Source organism: Chiloscyllium plagiosum, unplaced genomic scaffold (assembly GCF_037043375.1).
Source record: "Chiloscyllium plagiosum isolate Xiang-an unplaced genomic scaffold, Cpla_swu_hap1 HiC_scaffold_12, whole genome shotgun sequence".
In the NCBI taxonomy this organism is placed as follows: domain Eukaryota; kingdom Metazoa; phylum Chordata; class Chondrichthyes; order Orectolobiformes; family Hemiscylliidae; genus Chiloscyllium; species Chiloscyllium plagiosum.
The window spans coordinates 36,894,124-36,916,667 of NW_028270150.1; the positions used below are offsets into that span (position 1 = coordinate 36,894,124).

Genomic DNA, 22,544 nt, shown 5'->3' on the forward strand with positions numbered 1-22,544 from the left:
GTATTCTCTGCTATTGCTATTTGCCCTCTGTCCACTCTTCTCCCAAGGTGACACTGAGAATCTTTGTTATTTGCACACTGACTCTAACCTAGGATAGTAAATTTAGCTTTAGACTTGATCTAGGCAGCAAATTTAAGGTGGACCAATTTTGTATTGTTATTTGCTACTGTTAATTTGGAATATAATAAATCTTAAAACAATGCATAGAAATTTATGATGCGTTCACTGCCCTCAACTTTAGTTTAAATGTTTTTTTTTACACGCAAGCAAAGTGCAGCCAGATATGTATCTGATTTACTAAATCTAATATTCACTGGTCAAAAAATAAAGCAGAGTTTAAAAAAGCCTGAAGGGAAAAGCAAACCAGTATTTTGTGTTGGTCCCTTCTAACAGTGGACCTCTGGATCGCAGTTTCAAAACAGATGGCCACTCCCTCACAGGAAGTAAATGAACAATGGTTTTATAAGGACAAATCCGTTTAAACAGCTAACAACAGAACCAATGCTATTGTGACATTAGCTAGCAGAGATCATGAAAAGAAAACAAACTGCTCAGAGATAGTTGGGCGTGGAGGGGCTGAATGACAGATCACAAAAGCAATGGGCGTGGAGGGGCTGAATGACAGATCACAAAAGCAATGTACCTTTTGGGTAAAAGGAGAGACATATAGATAGAGAACAATGTCATTTGACATAGAGCTTTTCAGACAGAAAATTTAGATCCTGCTGAATAGCGTGGATTGAAAAGATAAAAGCAGAGTGACCAATTTATGGGATGGATAAGAAAGAATGGAAGTAAGAATGTAAGAAAGAGAGGAAGAGTCTTTTGAACAAGAGATGGCATAAAGAGAAGAAAATCTCTGTCATGGAACAACAAGATTTATTGGGGGGTGAGGGTGTGGTGATGCATGATATCTGACCTTATGGGAATCATACTGGCCAGCTGCTCTTATGGGTTAAAAAGGACTTTCTCACTCAATGCCACAATAGATCAATCAACATTGCATAATTTTGGAGTACTGTTACTTAAGTTACATGGGTTAAAATAGAATTATCAAAAAGAATGTTCATATAAATAGATGTTTGGTAGTACAGAACTTGAGTATTATTGAAAAAACACATTTTTGAAGCTTTTTTGTCTTGCTCTCATCAGAACAGTTCAGATAAATACAAATTCATGGGGGAAATCAACATTGATACTGCATGAGAGGAGTGTCCTGATTGGTGCACTCTTCATGACAATGCCTCTACCAATTCACACTGATCAACAGTTAACAACCAAGTTGTGTTTTAATTTTCAACCAGTAGATTGACTCTGATTGGTGAGGACCTTGTTCTGAGAAATTAACTATGGAATGGCTGTCAGCTATTTTATGGAGTTTAAACAAGTGCAATGTCTTTACATGTTCTGTCTGTTTGCAAATAACAGGGCCCTATGTATTAATCTATGTAGCTTCTATTACCCATAAGTGTATCACATTGAGCCCAACTGACAATCCTAAATTGGTTGTCAATGTAATTTCTCACATACTCAGGGTTGTCCAGCTTATGTAGACAGGGTGACAGTGATATAGTGCTAATGTCATCACACTAGCAATGAGTCTTGCGCTAATGCTCTGGTATCATGGTTTGAAATCCCACCATGGCAGTTGGTAGAATTTAAAGATATTGATAAATCTAGAATTACAAATGTTTTGGTTGGAAGAGCAGATACAGAAATTAAGTCAAATAAATAAGTGCATCACAAAGCTGAAAACACTGACAAGGGGATAGAAGAACTCACATCATTTAACATTGGAAGCACACTAACTACAGTAATCTGAATAGGAAAAGAAGCAATCAGGGTAACACACAAAGGGACATGATCGGAATACTTGCAAATGTCAGGAACCATCATAATTTAATAAAGGGCTATATGATGGATTGTGAGAAACCCCTCTGCAACATAAAAGGATGTACACCATTGATACTGCAGATGAGATGATTGCCGTGGCTGGATGAGGTAAGGTGCTTTCAAAGACAGACCAGATGCCACTGTTGCACATCAGGGGCTCCATTAATGGGACAAAAAGGCCCCAGCATGAAGGAATGCGCACCAGGTTAAGGGTATTTCACTTTATAATGCACTAGTAAGAACATGATAAAAACAATGACTGCAGATGCTGGAAACCAGATTCTGGATTAGTGGTGCTGGAAGAGCACAGCAGTTCAGGCAGCATCCAAGGAGCTTCAGGCAACTCTGAAAACTTGTAATAATTACACCTATTCTATAACCAATGAGACAGCAAGATGTATGAGCATATGACTCAAATTGCCATCAGGGAAGAAGTCACTTGGAATTCTGTTTCCCTTGCAGAATAAACCTATTGTTTTGTTTAAACCAGCAATCATCTCCATTTGCAGTATCATTTTGGATTACATTGCAAAGTTAGTCTCAATAATATTTTTATGGTCATCAATAGTGATTTTTTAAAATAAAATCCCATCATTTGACTAATACCCTTTAAGGGAGGAAAATTTATCATTCTTACCCAGTCTAGCCTACATTTGACTCCAGACCCACAGCAATATAGTTGAATCTTAACTGTCCATTAAAATGGAAGGTTTGCTTTCAGACGTTTCATCACCATACTAGGTAACGTCATCAGTGAGCCTCCGGTGAAGCACTGGTGTTAGTGACCTGCTTTCTATTTATGTGTTTAGGTTTCCTTGAATAGGTGATGTAATTTCTTGTGGTGATGTCACTTGCTGTGGTGATTGCATTTATTGTTCTTTCTCTCAGAGGGTGGTAAATGGGTCCAAGTCAATGTGTTTGTTGATAGAGTTCCGGTTGGAATGCTTGTGAGTGTCTCTGTTTGACTTGTCTGGGGATGGATGTGTTGTCCCAGTCGAAGTGGTGTCCTTCCTCATCCTTATGTAAGGATACTAGTGAGAGTGGGTCATGTCTTTTTGTGGCTAGTTGATGTTCATGTGTCCTGGTGGCTAGTTTTCTGCCTGTTTGCCCAATGTAGTGTTTGTTACAGTTCTTGCAGGGTCACAGATAATAATCCCTAGAAGCATGGCATTCCAACCAGAACTCTATCAACAATCACATTGACTTGGACCCCATTTACAATGTTCTGAGAAAAATAACAGGAAATGACATCACCACAGTAAATGAACAGCAGGTCATTAACACAGTATTTTGTACCTGATTCCTACTACATGATTCAGCATGTATCCATATAATGTTTGTTTGTTTCTGTGTGTGTGCGCATGTAGAAATGGTTATTACTTTTCTGATAATCTAACAGTTCTTTCTGTAGAGCAATGATGCATGAAGAAGCAGAAGAAAGGAGCAAGAGTCGGCTCATTCAACATCTTGAGCCTGCTCTGCCATGCAGTACGATCGTGGCTGAGGTCAATTTCCTAATCTGACCTCCCCTTGATCTGTTTAGCCATACCTATATCTACTTCCTTGAAAACACAATATTTTGGTCTGAACCACTTCGGTGATAGTGAATTTCACAGGTTTACCATTCTTTGAGTGAATAAATTTCTCCTCCTATCAGTCCTAATAGGTTTATCACTTCAACTGGGGTGGCACGGTGGCTCAGTAGTTAGCACTGTAGCTTCACAGCACCAGTGTCCCAGGTTCGATCCAGCCTCAGGTGACTGTTAGTGTGGAGTTTGCACATTCTCCCTGTGTCTGCGTGGGTTTCCTCCCATAGTCCAAAGATGTGCAGGTCAGGTGAATTGGCCATGCTAAATTGTCCATAATGTCAAGTGTGTTAGTCAGAGGGAAATGGGTCTGGGTGGGTTACTCTTCGGAGTGTCGGTGTGGACTGGTTGGGCCAAAGAGTCTGTTTCCACACTGTAGGGAATCTAATCTAAACCTGTGCCTCACTGATGATGTTACCTGGTATGGTGATGAAATGTCTGAAAATGAACCTTCCAGCTCAGCAAGCAAACTTACATCCAGAACCTCAACCTGAGCTACAAATCTTCTCAAAATCCGCTGTCCACTAAAATGACCTAGAAAACTATTCAGTTCAAAGGCAATTAGGAATGAGCAACAAAAACTGGACTGCCAAAATCCCATTAAAACAAAATATTTTCACGTAATATACCAAAATCAAACAACAGCTACATAGTCATATTATACTTGATTTAAGTAGATTTATAAAGGATTCAATATAGAATGAGAATAAAGAACAATGGATGTGATACAATATGTTTTCCGAGCAAACTACTTCGTTAAAAATCAACGATAAAACAAAATTAGTTTACGGCTCAAGAAATGTATATTACATAAATACTCTTGTTAATTGTTAATTGAAAATGAAATTTACTGTCAAAATGAATTAAGGAATTCTAATTAATGCTATTATTATAACACATAGTAATTATGAACATATTAAACTATGATATGGTACAGTGAAGAAATCATACATATCTATTTTACATATATTAATGGCACTACCTGGGAATTGTTGGTTATTCATCTTATCAGTTTCAGAAGCAGTATGTGAAAATGAGTCTTTGGTGAATGGCTCCTCATGTTCTGTTTTCATTCCCGGAAAAAATACACCTTTTAACACATCTGAAAACATTTCTTCAAGAGGGAACAAAGTACTCACCATCTGTAGGAAAGCTTAATTTGGCCAAAGGAGCACAATTCATGCAAACAGTCGGCAGACTAAATTTCAGATAAGGAATTGTGTAGCAGCTGCACCAATATACCTCATTAAGCAACAGTGCATAAAATCCATGCTGCAACACAAATAAACATATTTTGCACAGTGTCTATGATCAAAGCAAAAGGTGTTGAAATAGAAGGTACACATAATATTCTACATGATGCAGGTAACCAGCCAAAAAAGACACATGGACAAACAACATATTTCTTCCAAGCAATGATTTGTCTCTTATTCAAATAACATGTTGTACCCATGCAAGGTAGGCTTTACTTATCACTGAACACAATGCTTATAAATGCTCTGCTAAGCCGTTGAGCAGACAATGCACTTTGTGCTGGTGCATGCTCATATGTGACAAATGAACATTTCTGTCAGCAGTGAATAAGCCATTGAGCATACTGTACTGATGTTTATATCTGCAAATAATATGCAAAATGAATATGCTCGTTACAGTAGCTACAGCAAAATTGCTTCCCATGCTGTATTTGCTCAGCTACCTGTGAACTGTTCCGCGTCTGTGACATCAAGTTTGGAAGCCAAATTTGAACTGGACGAAAATGAACTAGTAGCAGAAGGAAACTCAGGTTCTGCAATGTTGTTCACAGAAACAAAAACAAATGTCTGATTGCTAATAATATAGAAATTCATAGCAATTGTGTTAATGATTTTATGAAGGTATGAATGATGGTAAACAACAAAAGACCTGGCCCATCATCCCGCTCCACACAGTTATAATATCTTGTGTATCACAGTGTACACATTCCAACCTCTCCAAAAAACCAACTCCTATAAGACACCTTATACAAAACTCAAGGTAATTTGGGCAACAACTCAGAAATGTGTCCATCGAACAACTTCTCATATTCCCACCCCAACACCACCCCTCAAACATGGTAACTAGTCAAGAAGTTCACTCTAATCATGAATTATTTCTAGTACCTACCTTTTAGAGGAGATAGCAAAGGACAAAAAGTCACCAAATTGATAGTAAGTAATTAAATAAGAATATGCTATCAATTGATAGTATTTCATTTGGCTAAATAAAATGCGCTCTGTCAAAATCTATGACAAATGCATTTTAATCTCGTGGAAAGACTTCAGGTTAAGGACAAAAATATTAAAAAACAGCATCTAAGAGATGGATAGAGTACTGAAAATTCATTCAATTTTGAAATGCATAACTCATCTTGCATAAACCATTTAAAATGATTTTAAGGCAAAGGCATACACTTAAACTGCGATTTTTGGTTTTAGACCCAAAACTTCCTATTGTCTAATAATCAATAGAATTCAACCAATGAGAGCCAATTAAAGGAAACAGAAAGTAAGAAATAAGATTTCAAATATAAACATGAAACAACACTTTTCAAAGAATACTTAATATTTCTTAATCAGGATCCAAGAAATAAATTAAAATAATGGAACCAGAAATATGCCTATCCAAACCACCAAAAGTAAATAGTAGCAATTTACCAACTGAGACACACAGCCAATTATAGGAAACAAAAATTCTTCCCATGTGAAGTAACTGTTTCCTCAGTTAGATGCAGCATATTGGCTAAACAATCTTCCTGGCTGAAATAATGAGCCTGGATTTAATTTAATACTCAGGTAATACACTGTTTTAAAGTAATATCCTGACTACAGATATGCTACTTGACATCTAGCAACAGTCGTATTTCTGGTAAATGCAAAATTATTGATGCAATGTTTCTTCTAAGTTCTACTAATCATAAAATTTGATTTGCAAGGACTTATTCATATTATTACAGTATACCAATCTACAATGTAGGATGCCAATATTTTTAGAGGTAGCACATCTAATTCTCTATAAAACATAGTTCTATGATGCAATTATCAAACTACCAGTGAATAATTACATGTCTGGGGCAACAGGTTTACAAGTTGGATTGACAAATGATACATTGAAGGATCATACCTTAGATTCTGCAATTCATTTTCAAAAAATCAAATAAAACTGACATGCACACTATGACTAAAATCAAATGTAATATTTTTCGGTGATCAAGACATTGTCCAGACCAGTGTAATAGAATGGAGCATAAACAAGCTATGTAACAAGAGTGACACAAAACAGCTTTGAGGTAGCAATGCCACAACGCGAAACAGACATTTAAACTTGACAAAAAACAGAAGTTGCTGGAAAAGCTCAGCAGGTCTGGCAGCATCTGTGAAGAGAAATCAAAATTACCCTGCTGAGCTTTTCCAATAATTTCTGTTTTCGTTTCTGATTTACAACATCCACAGTTCTTTCGAATTTTATTTAAACTTGACAGTCTGGGAAAGAAACTAAGGAACTATTTTGTTCCAAATAGAGAAAAGAAAACATAGACACAGACAACAATGGGCATTCGAGGGCCTCCATTACTATGGATGTTAACTGTAAAACTAGATAACATTTGCTTTGCAGTGGCACTCTCTGCACTCATGCTCAACCTCTCCCCACCCACCCTTCAGTTTATTCTGATACTTTCCTTCCAATGCTGGTATGACATTTTAATTTTCCTATTTTGTACTTTTCTCCCCACCAATTCTCACTATTGCTACTTCTCTTTTTATTACATTCTATTGTTAAAAATTCTTATGTCAAGATGTCCTGTGGAAACACGTAGCAGACCAGAATCCTCAGAAAGAACAACTGTTGGGAGATTGAAGCCAGAAGTGATATTAAAAGGGGAAACAAAAGCAGCAATATGTTTTGACCATGAATGGATGGATAGATATGGTAGCTGCCCTGTTAATCAATGGCTGCTTGAACAGGAAGTCAGCATGCATACAGATGATGTTCAGAAAGCTCAATAGAAAAACTAAGACTTCCACATGGAATATCTCGTGGCATTAATTATTCTAAAGAATAGGATAAATGGGAAGAATATTTTAAAAATTGGAAGAATTGACTTCTATAGTTTTGTTCACATGTAAAAATCTCAGAGGACAAAACACTTTTCCATACTTTGGTTAGGAACTAAAATCGTGAATTCACCAGGAGATACGTCCCAAAGACCAAAAGTAGAGATTGCACTGTAAAGAACTATAGCACTTCAAGTTAGATCAAGAGAGGTTTTCTCATCTTGACCACATTGCTTTACTAGGACCTTTTTAAGCTTTATTTTTCAATCCTTAGCCTTTAATGCTTCCAGCGTGGATTATGTGCAATATATAAACACTATAGCATTCTAAAATCAACGTTATTGGCATGTACTTTGCATATATTATAGATACACACATATACAAGCACAAGCAATGTACTAGAAATGCCCATAATCACTTTGAAAAAGATGCTTGCTATTGTACTGTGAATAAAAGACATTAAAACCCCAAATTCCACAATTCAATATAGACATTGCAAATAACACATTCCAATGCCTAAAACTGTGATTGTAACCATTTCAAATGACTTGAGAATGCATCATGTATAATGCATTGATGCAGTAATACACTGCACAAAAGACAAAAGACAGTCTATGTTTATGGCTTCTCATACAGTGTGCTGCCAATTTCAATAAGGTAGGAACAAAATAGAACTAGAGTTCCTGACCCACAAGCAACCAAAATCAGCCCAGTTTTCCTCCACATCCCTATGGAACCTGTTCAAAATAGTCTGCAGCAAGTACCTGTGAATGGACCATTTGTCTATATATTTTATAAAAAGGAATAAATCATTGGAGAAAGAAAAGAACAAAAATTATTTTTCAAAAAAGGGATGAAACTATAGTTTGTGTTTGACTTTTTGGAAGTGAAAAAGATGCCATTCAATGAATAAATAACAGAAAATGCATTCACTATGCAATACAGTTTTTCAATATTATTCAACCCAAGCAATTGTAAAGACCAGTCAAATGTTGAAAAAACTCTATTATGTAGGTTTCCAATCATCTTTAACTAATTATACAGAATTGTAATTTACTGCATTACAGAACCATTCTTTTGAGAATTTTTAACCAAATGCCGAGTAGGCAAATGCTTGCGAAGTCACTTTGCATACCAAATTACATCATATAGGCACTTCATGCTAACCTTGAAATTTATAACCTATGAACAGGGTAAAAATGATAGCATATAAATGTGCACAGTACACTGAAAATGCATGCATTATTTACACTGAAAGACGTAACCTACATAGCGATGCATCACTGAACTACCTTTGAATTCCTGATTATTCATGGCATCAGGATCTGATGTTGGATGGAAAGATCCACGGCTGGAAGATGGTATCTCAGGTTCTGCAAGTTTTTTTCAAAAGAAAGCAAATAAACACTCTGAACTTACGCACATTAATTTATGCATGACATTTATGGTTGAGTCAAATTGAATAGTATTGAGTAACTTGGCAATGCACAGCACTGTAGGGCAGTGAATTGATGCAACACAAGCAGGCTTATCTTGACTAAGAACAAAAAACAAGTCATTGCAAGCATTCAATAAGATTAAGGAAGATACTTCAGTTCTGCAGAGTAGTGGATGCATGAAATGGGCTTCCAGTCATACAAAACCTGAAGTGAAGTTGCATAATAATTCTTAAAAACAGTTGGATCAAGATTGATATTTCCTTTAGCCAAAAAAAAGTGCTGCCCAGAAGAAATCTTTCCACACTCTGTTAGCGGCTGCAGAAAGTAAATGGGAGGAGTTGTTCTATTGGTTATAAGGAGATAACTGAAATATATGATAGAGGTATGGAATGTGCAGGTATAATTACAAAGAGAAATGAAAGCTCCTCAGTGGAATATAAACACACAGATTATGAGTAGAAGCAGGCCATTTAGACCCTCATACCTACTCAGTCATTCAACAAGGTCACGGTTGAGCGGCTTGTGATTTGAATTCTACATTCCTATTTACCCAATAAATTTTTATGTGCCTGCCTAACAAGAGTCAATCTGTTTCTTAAAAATATTCAATGACCCCCATCTCCACCAACTCAGAGACAGAGAGTTCCAACATCACAGAACTCTCTGATAGAAAAAAAATCTCTGTCCAAAATAGGAGATCCCTAATTTTTAAAAGAGCTCTCTAACTCTGCACTCAGCAAAAGAGGAAACATCGTTCCCATGTATACCTTGTCAGGTTTGTTCTGGTTCTTATACATTTCTCATTTTGGGATTTGTTGATACCCAAAAGGAATCTGGGTGCCCAGGTTCATAAGTCACTGAATACTAACATGCAGGTGCAGTAAGTAATAAGGGAAGCAACTGCAAAAGGCTTTGGCTCCAGGGGTAAAGACAATTGTTGCATTTGTGCAAAATTGTCTAATAATTAAGAGAACATGTGAAATAGTGAATACACTTTTGGACTCCATACCCAAGGACAGATATATTTCCCACAGAGGGAAGCAGTGAAGTTTCAGCCCTGGCATCGTGGAACTGCCCTCTAAGGTCAGACTAAGAAGACTAGGCTGTTATTCTTTAGCATTTCGAAGAGAGGAGATCTCATTGAAGTGTACAACAGGATAGATCTAGAAATTATGTTTCTTCTAACTGTGGAGTATAGAACTAGGAACAAAGTCTCAGAATAAAAGGTAGGTCAGCTAGGACTCTGAAGAGGGGGACTTCCTTTGAATCTTTGAAATTCCCTGCCCGAGAGGGTAGTAAAGACTCAATCAATACTTACTTCAAGATAAAATGATAGATGTCCAGATATTAAAGATATCAATGGGCATAGGGATAAAGCAGGAAGATGACAGTGAGAAAATTGGCCACAATCCAGTTGAATGGCAGAACTAGTTTGAGGGGTTTAGATTACTTACTTACAGAGTGGAAACAGGCCATTTGGCCCAACAAGTCCTCACCGACCCTCCGAAGAGCAACCCACCCAGACCCATTCCCCTACATTTATCCCTTCACCTAACACTATGGGAAATTTAGCATGGCCAACTCACCTAACCTGCGCATCTTTGGACTGTGGGAGGAAACCCATGCAGACACGGGGAGAATGTGCAAACTCCACATAGACTGTTGCCTCAGGCGGGAACTGAATCCAGGTTTCTGGCACTGTGAGGCAGCAGTGCTAACCATTGTGCCACCGTGCCGCCCCTCAATGGTCTAGTTCTGCTCCTGCTTCCTATGTTTCTATGACTTGCAGGGAACTTGTTTGAATGTGTTTGAAAGAGAAAATGATCCAAGTGTTATTGTGCTCATCACTGAAAGTACACAACCAGCATGTTGATACTACAGCTCAAGGGATATTAGGTGAATTAATTAAACCAGTCATCATAACTCAAAAGATACAAATTCTATCTCCATACTGGTTGCTGGTCAGAGAGGATCTACAGTACTGTGTTAACTGTTGGTATCCGCACATCATGAGTGAAACAGTGACCTTGGGAAAGGGATCAGTGAAGAACCTCAAAAATGAATCTTAGCTTAAAGAGCCTCAGATACTGATGCAAGTTTAAAGACCTTGTATGTCTATTATGGAATAGGGCAGATTTCTTCATCAGTTATCCTTCAAGTTGAGCATGATATCTATTGAAGATCACATGTTTCTTCATTTGACAATAGGCTTATTTCCTACCAAGACTCTTTGTCGACATGGGGCAGGGTACCTCATGAGTTACTGGAATCCAAAGTGCAAGATTTGTTCTTTTTCTGTCCTTTTCTGTCACTCTGCATCACTGTTAAGGCATTAGGACTTGAAGTATAGCAATTTGATGGATAGATTAGTGACTGTAGAAAGCTCCTCCCAATCATTAGTGCTAATGTTATCTGGTTCCAAGAAGAGTTTCAGTGCATTGCCTTTTTGTTCTTCCTTGGAATATTGGTCATTTGAGCATCAAGAAAGACAGACTTTGCAGGGAAAATGATTGTTACCCATGTGCACTCAATGACCAGTCCATTGAAGTAGTGGTTTGACAATCCTTCCATTGAATGCGGAGAATGTCGCAGAGGCAGTGCTGAAAGAATTTCTCCAGTATTCTTCCATGTGAAACACAGTCCAGGTCTCATTTCAATACAGAAGGATAATAATGACAACTGTTCAGTGCACAAAGACTGCTTTCAAAATAAAAACTCAGTATGTCTGGCAGAAACTTCAGTTCCAAAGAAACATCACATTGGACTCAAAATGTCAATTCTGTTTCTCTCCACACAAATGCTGCCAGACTTGTTGAGTTTCTCTCGTACTTTCTGCTTTTATTTTTGATTTTCAGTATCCACAGTATTTTGTTGTTGTTTCAAGTGGACAGTTCTGAATTCTCAGTCATGTCAATTTTTCCTGGAATTCCTCAATGACAGTTTTATATTGTAGAGGACCAAGGGACATGTTTGAAGTATGTAAGAATAGAAATAGATTGAATGATGTGTGGCCTCTCTTTCCTTAGGGGTAATGAGTCTCTGGGATACATTGCAAGCTGGTGTGTCCTTGAAGAGATATACATATTGGTGCCTGACATGGGGCAAAGATCACATCATGAAGAAAGTAAGGAAAGATAACACTTGTTCAATGTAATTGCCCAGATCAGATTCTATTGGAGAAAAACTTTCCAAATTTTCTTTCTTTCTGATCCTGGGTTTCTTTTTTCCTCTAGGTTTTTGCCTCTCTAAAAAGATTGCAAATGTATTTGGTTCATGGTGGATTGATGCATAGTTTCCAGTTATTACAAATGTAGGGAAGGCTTGATGGACCAACAGGTCTTTTCTTGCAGAGTATTTGATATGTTTGCTCCTGTTTCAGTATCATTGTGTAAACACGCTTGTAGAAAGTAAACGTGGTCTATGAATCTCCACATCACGATGCTTGAACTATATTATGAAGAGAAAGAGACAATGGAGAAGAGCACTTTTCTTATGGAAACTACAGAAAGTAAAGGGCAGATTAATATATATGCCATTTTAAATCATCAATGGATAAATTCAAACACCATTGGCTTTGGCTTGGACATAGACTCCACCTTTCCCATTTGGTGAGACAGTCACAGTATGGAGACATCTACAGAAAGATACAACTAACTAAAAGTGGGAGGGATAGAATTATATCTTGGAAGTGAATATGAACCAAGCAAATACAGTATTTTGTAATATTCCACCAAATTTGTTGACTTTGACTCATTTACATGCAAGTTTTTAGTGTCCATGTAATACGCTTCATGCAAGCGCACTGATTAAATAACACGAGATAATCACACCATTTATTGGCTCCATAACAGTGCATTCAATTAACTCTTAACAGCCAATTATGATGACAAATTGACTTGCTCTGTAAAAGCATTTTTTATACATTGTGTAGTGGACATGCAGCACATCAGGTGCCAGAACACTCAGTTAATAATATCCAAATCCTTAGAAGCTGCAAAAGCATTAGAACTGACAGTTGTTGGTATATAAACAAATATACAACATGCATTTTGCTGCAACTAGGAAAAATCTGACATTCAGGTTAACTCTTTTTCCAACTACCTGAGAACTTCTGGGTTTCCATGGGATCTAAAACAGATGTTGTGCCTGAAGTAAATAAAAATTAACTGTTGAAGGATTTTACCTGAATTTCTGTATGATACATGGAGAAAACAAATTACTTTCACAAATTATTTAAATAAACTGACATAGCAAGTTTAGTACAGGAAGAAATCATAACATAGAGAATACAGGTCACATTATCAAAATAAGGCTGGCCAGAAATAATTTAAGTTATATTCTAAGCAATTAACTTAGTAAATAGGCATTAAAGCTTACTACTGATAATGATTAATTAACCACATCTTTAAGGAAATGTTTTGACTCAAAAAATGATGAGTTCAAAACAGCAAGTCCACACATTTAACTACATTCTTCATTCAGCATCCTAACAACAGAAGCTGAAGAGTGAGATCAGAAGGAAGGGTCACTGGACCTTAAATGTTAACTTTGTTTTCTCTCCACAGACATTGATTGACCTGCTAAGTTTCTCAGGCAATTTCTGTTTTTGCCGCTGAAGAGTTATATGTGCAGTCATGTGATCAAGGACGTGGTTGTCAAACTGTGACTAGCTGTCACTGGCCTTTGCAAAAAGGAAGTTTTGTGCTTGATCACCATTTTGTTGTCTCTCAGTTCCAATACTAGGTTGTCACTGACTAATGTTTAAATAATTATATTTCAGAACATGCTACAAGAAACTTTCATACCATGATTATCGACTAAAATTTGTCAAAGAACAGATAAAGAAAATGTATTTTTTCCCAAGAGGGAATTTAATAAAAATGAAGATACTTCAAATCTGTGAGGTTTTCATGCTCTCTAATTGACAAAATGGCTATAGTAACTCCTATCAAAATACTTTAATATGCAAAATCTCAAATCTCAAGAAGGCTCAGGTATATTGTGTCAAAATGTAATTTCACCAGTTGAAAAAAAATGAAAATACACATAAGATGCTGCAAATTCATTTGGAACAGATCACAAATAATTCATCACCACTCACAAAATCATCTTTTTTAGAATGTTATTATTGGAACTACCTGGGAGATTCTGCTTGTCCACAGCAGTATGACCAGAAGTTGTACTTAATATAGTGAATGGCAAAGTGGTAGAAGGTGGTGTTGTCACAGGTTCTGTAATGCATTTTAGAGAAAATATATTGAAACAGTTTGCTGATCAAGCAGAGAAACTGACATCATTGGAAAAAGAATTTATCATAAAATTAACTGGAAGTGGAACCTAATTTGCATTTCAACATACAAACACTATGTACTGACAAGTGTAATAATAACATATTGGCCAATTCATAGAACATCCTGTTGTTTACTAATCAGGCTAGATGCTTAAAAAGATTCCAAATTTAATTCCATGAATTGTATTGCAATCTTGAGAGTCCGAATGCAGTTCATGCAAGTGAACAACTAGAATTGCATGAACTGGACCCAAGTCTCTTTGATAGCAATACTTTAAAGCATAATATGGGACAGAAGATGTGGATTTAAATACGTGATCCTCCGTACTGCTGAATAGCTGGTCTGCGTTGTGTTTCATAGGAAATGATAAGCAGGGGATCGGCAGATGCTCCACATAGGGAGGATAAAGAATCTATACCAGACCATTCCTTCAAACCTTCCTGTAGTGCATCCAAATAGCATTGGTGAAAATCTTAACACAGTTTACCCCATCCATCTTCTCATCCACATGCCATGCGTTGAAAACAGGATACATTGAATCAGTTCAAAATAGTTGAAACATAACGCACCTAAATAAAATTGATACCATTTTATGAACCAGAAAAGTAGCTTGAAAAAAGAAATGACTTGATCAGTTGTTCAGTATTGCAATAAGTATGATACATTAAAATTTACACTTCTATATTCAATGTTACATCTAAAGTTTCAGTCATGCAAAACAAGCAAACAATGATACATTCATAAACATAATAGTACACACCATATTTAATGAAAATAACACACCCAGGCTTTTCCAATAATTGAAACTACCTGTGGGTTGCTGCTTATCCGTGGTATCAAGGTGAGAAGGGGGGCTTGGAGTGAGGAAAACTGGTATCTGAATTTCTGCAATGGTTTTCAGAAAAGAAGTATAAAATTATCCAAGACACGAAACGAAGCCGCGTTATTAGAATACTGATGGCTCCTCCACATGTGTGATAACTTAAGCTTGACAATAACAGATGCAAATTCTCATTATTTGGCCATAACAAGTTAGGCAGAATCTCTGGTTGTTATCAAAGAAATTATGGCACTCAAATCATGAAACACATTGCCAATGAAAAGAGAAATTCATACTGCATACACGCCATGTTACTATATAAAGCCATGCAACGTTACACAGAGAAATACAAATGTCTGGAAGGTGACACTATATTTCCCTTTTCCCATGGTGAGTGGGGAATATTATAACTGAACAATATGCTTAAATCAAGTTTGATGATTGACAGAAAATACATTTCATGCAAACATCACTGATGGACTAGTTACAGAGCATGTTTCCAAAATAGTACCATAAGCACATTGGAAAATGAATTCAAAGAAAGAATAGATTAGAGGATATTTTCTTTGTTAGCTATTTGCGGTGGCGTTGTGAACACAGAGATAAAAAATCAGTTATGTTTTCATAACAATAAAGAAACAGCATACACGTATTGCCAAGTGGTGTTGGGTATTGATTACATGATACACTTCATGCAAACATCAAATTGCCATATGCTTGATATACTGAAAAGATGCAAACAAATAATTCTGGTTTTTAAACATTTTTAGTCAACTTTTTAAATGACAACGGTTCAAATAAAACAATAAATCCTAATGTTCTGGCAAGTTAAGAAACTTCATGTCAAAACAATGATTAATTTCTTTCAGCGAGATCCAAAAGTGATTGGATAGTCATTTGTGTGAACTCCATGCTAGACAGCCAAAGGTTAAGAGTATTTAGATTACAATGCACCTATTAAATATTTCAAATAAGTTGTACAATTCTACATGAAAAATAGTGAGAAGTAAAAAGAGGGAAACAAATAATTGTTCTGTTACAAAGATCTGTGCTTAAAACATTTCTGTAAACTTTAGAAGTTTTTACCTGTGAGGAAAATCACTCAAACTGCTTTCAATCAGCAATTTATAATCTTAAATTATGAGGTCAGGTTCTATCGAATTAAAAAATGTCTATATAATATTTTGATTCAATTCTAAGTATTTGGAAGCAATTCTTCAGAATTTCATTTATTTCCATGTCCATATACGTACGTATATAAATTACCAACGTAAGCATAATTTTAGCAATAATCCTGATGAAAAATATCCCTGCATTAACTATTTGAAAAATACTTCTGAACTTGCCTGCTGGATCAGATTTAGGCACAGGTTTTGATGGGAAGGATGGACTGACTGATGATGGCAACTTGGATTCTGTAATTAATAATTGGTCACATCATTAAAAATAAAACTAAATTGCTACATCCTTAAAATTAGATTAGCCTTGAAATTCTGTGGCGTCTGTCTTGATATACTATTCCAGCAGAAGATCTGCAACAACTCACCTCCAACCCTCCACCAAAAAATGATGGAAACCTGGTATCCAGGTTTCAATTAGTCCTCTCAGGACATTACAACCGAACTCTAGTACAACATCCACAAAATTTCAGGACCAATATACAGATGACTTGTAAGAGTAAAGTGCCTTGATAACAAAAATATTTTCAGTAAGTACAATAGCTTCCTAAAATATCATTAAAGCAAAATAATTACCAAAATCAATCGGTTATATTTCACAAAATGCCATTGAATTCCATGCAACAGATTTTCTGTTTATTCGTTAATCTAAACTTTATTTGCAGCCAGGTAATAACAAATCATGATGCACATGAGAATGCATACATGTTATTTTGCACTGGTAGAATCCATCAATATAGATATCCACACAGTACATGTACACAAGAATCTGACCAAATAACAGCTGTCATTCTTAGCACAGGTACAGAGGGACTGAGATCCCACACCCACAATGTACCTGAATATTTGATCAAATATTTAGTAAGGTAAATTTTCATTGGTCACATAATAAATGAGTTTGGACCCTTACAAGTGTAAATGAAGTGCCCAATGACTGTTTAAAGTTCCTGCCAAAAATTGGACAGTGATGAATGTAGGGAGCTATGGTTGCTAAATTGGCTAAATCAAGTACACACTACAGTGCCAATTGCACTGAGCTGGAACAACTGGGTAAATAACTAGATGCAGCATCAGCTAATTAGCTAGGAAGTGATCAGGGTTTAAATTCCTCCTTTGTATTTAGCAGCTCTTTTAATATGTAATATATAGTTCGGATAGGACCTGACTCAAGCTGTAATAGGTTTGGTACAATAGCTTCATGGTTACATAGTGGTAACAGAACAAATGGCATCCATTATAATGCATCAACATTTTGCTTTGGAAAATGTTTGCAATGGCAATCAGTATTAGTTCAGAAACAAATCCAGAACTGAACAAAGCCACTATTCAACTCAGCAATATGTGTGTTATATAAATTATCAACTACTTTGGCTCGTCTCAAATGTTATAATCTGAACTGGGAAATTACCAATCCCCTTTGCAATTACTGATGTTTCATTATTCTTGTATACTGCTTCAAAAATCACTTATTTCCCATGTAATGTGGCATATGAAACGAAAAACATACAGAATCCTTGATGTGATCTGTACCCTGACAGTTCGTACAAGAATATTTATCTACACTTGACTCAAGACACTGAATGGAATTCCTGACGGGGTTCAGCCATTTGTTCAATGTAACTCGATGGAAGTTACAGATGGTTAACATGCAGGCACAGCACGCAAACATGTCGGTCTATATTATAACAGAATTTGAGTAGAACAGCATAGATCCCTTACTATTGAGACCACATCTGGAATAATATGTGCAGTTTTGGCCTCATGATCTATGGAAAGATGTGTCAGCAATAGAGGGAATGCAACAAAGTTCACCAAACTAATTCCTTGGATGGAAGGAATTCTGTTTAAGGAAAGGTTAAATAGAGTGGGTCATAATTCTCTGAAGTTTAGGAGAATGAGAGATAATCTCATTCAAAGTCTTACAAAGATTGACAGAATGGACGCAGGATGGGGACGTTGAACCAAGATACACAGTCTCAGAATGAGGGGCAGGTCATTTACAATTATGAAAAGGAGAAATTGCTTCACTCAGAAGGTCGAGTCAATGTAACTCTCTGCCCTCACCTTTGCTCTGGATGTAGAATTTACTAAGTGTAATGTCATAAGGCCTTTTAGGATCATGTATATTGGCCATTCAAAACATTGGGGTGAATTACTTGTGCAGTAGTAATTGGGAAGCTGTACCCACAGTTATAGCCACTGATGGACCTATTTTGTAGATGCCCATTTAGACTCAAATTTCCTTATGATTACACTAGGATACACTGGAATCTGAAAATGTGGATACATGGCTGGAAATCAATGGAAACAAGGAAAGTTCGGAGCTTATAAAATTGAAATTATCTACCCATCAGCACAGGTCATTAGGAGCAGCAGGTTTAATTTATTATTGCAGAAGCATGACTTGTACTACTGACACTATAAAATACACTCAAACAAACATGCATAATTTCCAATTATATCTATATTTAGATCTATCTATATTTGTTTCCTGCCCTCCAAACTTTCTTGGCTTAATTTTACATCTGTTTCCAACCAATGAGGAAATTTGCATGTATGGTTCTTTAACCTGGAGGCAGACCTTGACTGAGATACATTCACTGATCCATAGATTGGTGAAAGAACAAGGAAAAAATGTGAATACATCTTGAGCTCAAGTGTTCTTGATCCTTTATATCAAGTACAATATTTGCTTTATTCCCAGATTGTACCAGTCTCTAAGTAAAAGTACACAGGAATTTTCCACCCTGTATCAGATGCAGCAATAGTGGCTTTAAAGATCAGAATTGCTGAAAATAGTAAGCAGCTTTCCAATAGTAATACTGTAAGATGAGTGCATATGTGTAAATTAGAGGCACATTTGAAATAGTAAGCAAGGTCATAGAAACGAGCCAAATTGAATTTGCAGTAAGACTTCAAGAATTTAAGCAAGATAAGCAAATAGGGCATGTTATTTTTGATCTAATATTCTGCAATGAGTAAACGTTAATTAATAATCTTTTAGTAAAGGGGACTCTTGGAAAGAATAACTATGATTGGATTAGATTACTTACAGTGTGGAAACAGGCCCTTGGGCCCAACAAGTCCACACTGACCCGCCACCCACACCTAACACTACGGGCAATTAAGCACGGCCAATTCACCTGACCTGTACATTTTTGGACTGTGGGAGGAAACCGGAGCACCTGGAGGAAACCCACGCAGACATGGGGAGAATGTGCAAACTCCACACTGTCAGCCGCTTGAGGCGGGAATTGAAACCCAGGCCTCTGGCGCTGTGAAGCAGCAGTGCTAACCACTGTGCCACCGTGCCACCCATGATACATGATAGAATTTTATATTAAGGTTGAAGGTGATTTAATTACTTTCAAAACTAGTTTCTTAAAACAAAGTAAAATATGTAGTAATAGTGGTGAGTCAGTCAAGGGAGAAAATGACCTAGAGCAATTTGGTAAATATATAGGAATATCAAGGTAATACAACGTAATAAAATTTCAAATTAAGATTGAGAAAGACAAAAAGTCAAGTCATGGAGGTGGAATTAATTTTGAGGAAAGGCAATTAAACTAGAGAAGGTAAATGGGAATATAAATATTGACAAGCAATGGCAAACAATAGCAGCAGAAAAATATTTACAAAGGTGTACTTTTAGCGACAATGGGAATTACAAGATAAACTGAAAAAGGAAAAGGCAGTGAAATGATAGAAATATAGATTAATTGCTTTACCTAAATATTTGTTAGGATGCAAACAAGACTCACATGACAACTGAAGAGGAGTTCAAAACATTGCTGAAGGTTATTGAGAAAGTAAATATAAAGCCCATGTTTTCTCATCTATTCATATTGAAAGGAATTAGGAAGCGGCATTATTATGAAAGCTTATCAAAACAGAACCAGGAATTTAGTGCCAGAGGATTGGCAGACAGCAAACATGAATTCTACATTTAAATGGAAATAGAATAATTCCAAGGAAGTATAAACTAATTAGGTTAACATCAGTGCTGGAAAGACAATAGGGTACTTACTCAAAAGTAGCAGCAAAATACAGAGAAACTGGAGATATAACAAACAACAATCAGCAAAGATTTCAAAAGGCAAGGGCATGCTTGACTAAATGTGTCAAATTATTTCAAGTAGTAATAGAAAGATTTGCCAAGCAAATGCAGTTGAGTAGTAGTTTTAGATTTTCAAATGGCTTTCGATAAATTGCCACATAATAGACAAGGAACAAATGGTTAAGGGACAAGTAGATGAATGGACTACAAGTTGTCTACAAAATAGAGCAAAAAGGGGGTTAGGAGTAGTAATTTATGCTGCCAGAAAAAAAGCATTGATGAGACTTACTAACAAACTATTGTGCACCATTTACAAAAATGATTTTAACTAAGGAGCTGAAGTTCTACATTTGTGGAATGGGCATATAATTGGAAAATGAATTGCAATATATACTTTATTATGAGGTAATACATTTTGTTAGGAAAATAAAAGGTACACATATCTATCAAAAGCAATTCTAATACAGTGTGGAGTAAAGACATCTAATTTTAAAAACTCACAAATGATAAACAACAAACTTCTTTTCTGTTAGCTGTGTATTCAGAATGTTCATCAGAGTACTGAGAGGCCAGAATATTACCTTTTGTTGTTAATGGTTTCACTTTTGATTTTTCTTTTGCATTCCTCATCTTGCCACTTTTCAATGATGGTTTAGTAACAGTGTTTGAAGTCTCTGCAAAGTATTACATAATTATTTGAGAAATTACAAACCAAAAATATTATTGTTGAAAACCACATTACTAAGATCCTAATTGATTGTAACATGAGACAAGTCAGATCTCAGACTGAAACCTTACTTGATAGATAATAAGTTTTATGTTTGAAATTTGGTTACCAAGGTGGTCAGTCATTGAACATATTCACAAACAACATAAGATAAAAATAAAAATAGTTAGAACATAAAACAGAAGTGTCTGGAGAAGGATTCAATGGAGGTAAATTAAAACAAAAAACTGTAAATACTGGAAATCTAAAACAAAACCAGAAATTACTGGAGAATCACAGCAGGTGCTGTGATATCTGTGGATAGAAAGTAGAGTTAATGTTTTGGGTCCAGTCACCTTTCATCAGAACCTTTCATATGTATATATTTCAGAAAGATTTTGATATAAACAGCAAGAAGAAAGATTCAACCCTAATGCTAGCATTGAGCTTTTCAGATACTCAACCACAGATAAGTATCTTCACTTTAAGATTTCTTACTCAACACTACCTGTATATTCTCAGTTCTCTCCCAGAGATACTTAAAAACAGATTTACTCACTGACACTTTCCAGCATTTATCTTTCAACTATGGAAACAAGTTAAGACTCCTTTTCAGCAGTGATGACTTGAAGATTTCTCTTAGTCTGGAGACTACTACAAAGCAAAAGTCAGCCCTTCCACTGATAATGACTTATCTTCTTCAGAACTCCAACTGCTAGTGAGCCCTGATCATTTGTTTCTGTACATCATAAAATTCAACCTTGTTAACTCTCCATTGAGCTGATCACATCATTTAGCCTTGCATGATTTTTCGGAAAGGTTGTCTTGAGATCACCATTTCAAATTACTTTCTGACCCTTTCTTTAAAAAAACCATTTTCTCAGAACTGAAATCTAAAGTCTATTTCACTTTCACTTTTGAAGTCAAATTCCTAAATAGTGACATATTACAAACTTTCATCACAACTTGCATCCTCACAACAAAAGTATCTGAAAGAAGTATTTTTATTTTCTGTAAAAATGTCCTTCGAGAGCTAATTACATCTTATTTCGATACACTGATGTATGAAGAGAGACAAGATTGGTTACGACTATAGTCACTGAAGTTGAGAAGAATGGTGCCCGCTGGGGCTGGGATGGGGGGTGGGGGTGCGCTATCTCAGAGGCCTATAAAATTCTAACAGGACTATACATGGTCAATTCAGGAAGGATCTTTCCAATGAATGAACTCGGGGTTACAGTTTAAGGATACAAGGTAGGACATTGAGGACTGAAATGAGGAGAAATTCTTTTAGCCTGTGGAATTGTCCGTCACAGAAAGCAGATAAGGCCAAAACACTGAATGTTTTCAACATTAAATATAGTTCTTAGGACTGCAGGGGTCAAAGCATATGCGGAACAATTAACTGAGTTGGATGATGAGAGACAGTGCCAGAGACCCGGTTCAATTCCCGCCTCAGGCATCTGTCTGTGTGATGTTTGCACATTCTTCCAGGTCGGCGCGG

At 36.3% G+C, this 22,544-nt stretch overlaps 1 protein-coding gene across 50 annotated transcripts in view; it reads right to left on the minus strand.

The window, feature by feature from the left end:
- abi3bpa (ABI family member 3 binding protein a) overlaps positions 1–22,544 on the minus strand; it is a 350,635-nt gene that overhangs the window by 183,112 nt on the left and 144,979 nt on the right. For 42 of the 50 annotated variants that reach the window (XM_087992632.1, XM_087992635.1, XM_087992644.1 and 39 more), the window contains 8 exons: positions 20,916–21,008; positions 16,446–16,514; positions 15,090–15,164; positions 14,127–14,219; positions 13,090–13,134; positions 8,842–8,922; positions 5,176–5,265; positions 4,462–4,593 (listed from right to left, as the gene is read on the minus strand). In XM_087992632.1, coding sequence (XP_087848758.1) covers positions 4,462–4,593; positions 5,176–5,265; positions 8,842–8,922; positions 13,090–13,134; positions 14,127–14,219; positions 15,090–15,164; positions 16,446–16,514; positions 20,916–21,008 — 678 coding nt within the window. The remainder of the gene's footprint in view (positions 1–4,461; positions 4,594–5,175; positions 5,266–8,841; positions 8,923–13,089; positions 13,135–14,126; positions 14,220–15,089; positions 15,165–16,445; positions 16,515–20,915; positions 21,009–22,544) is intronic. The other 8 variants (XM_087992672.1, XM_087992665.1, XM_087992676.1 and 5 more) reach the window with 3 other exon arrangements.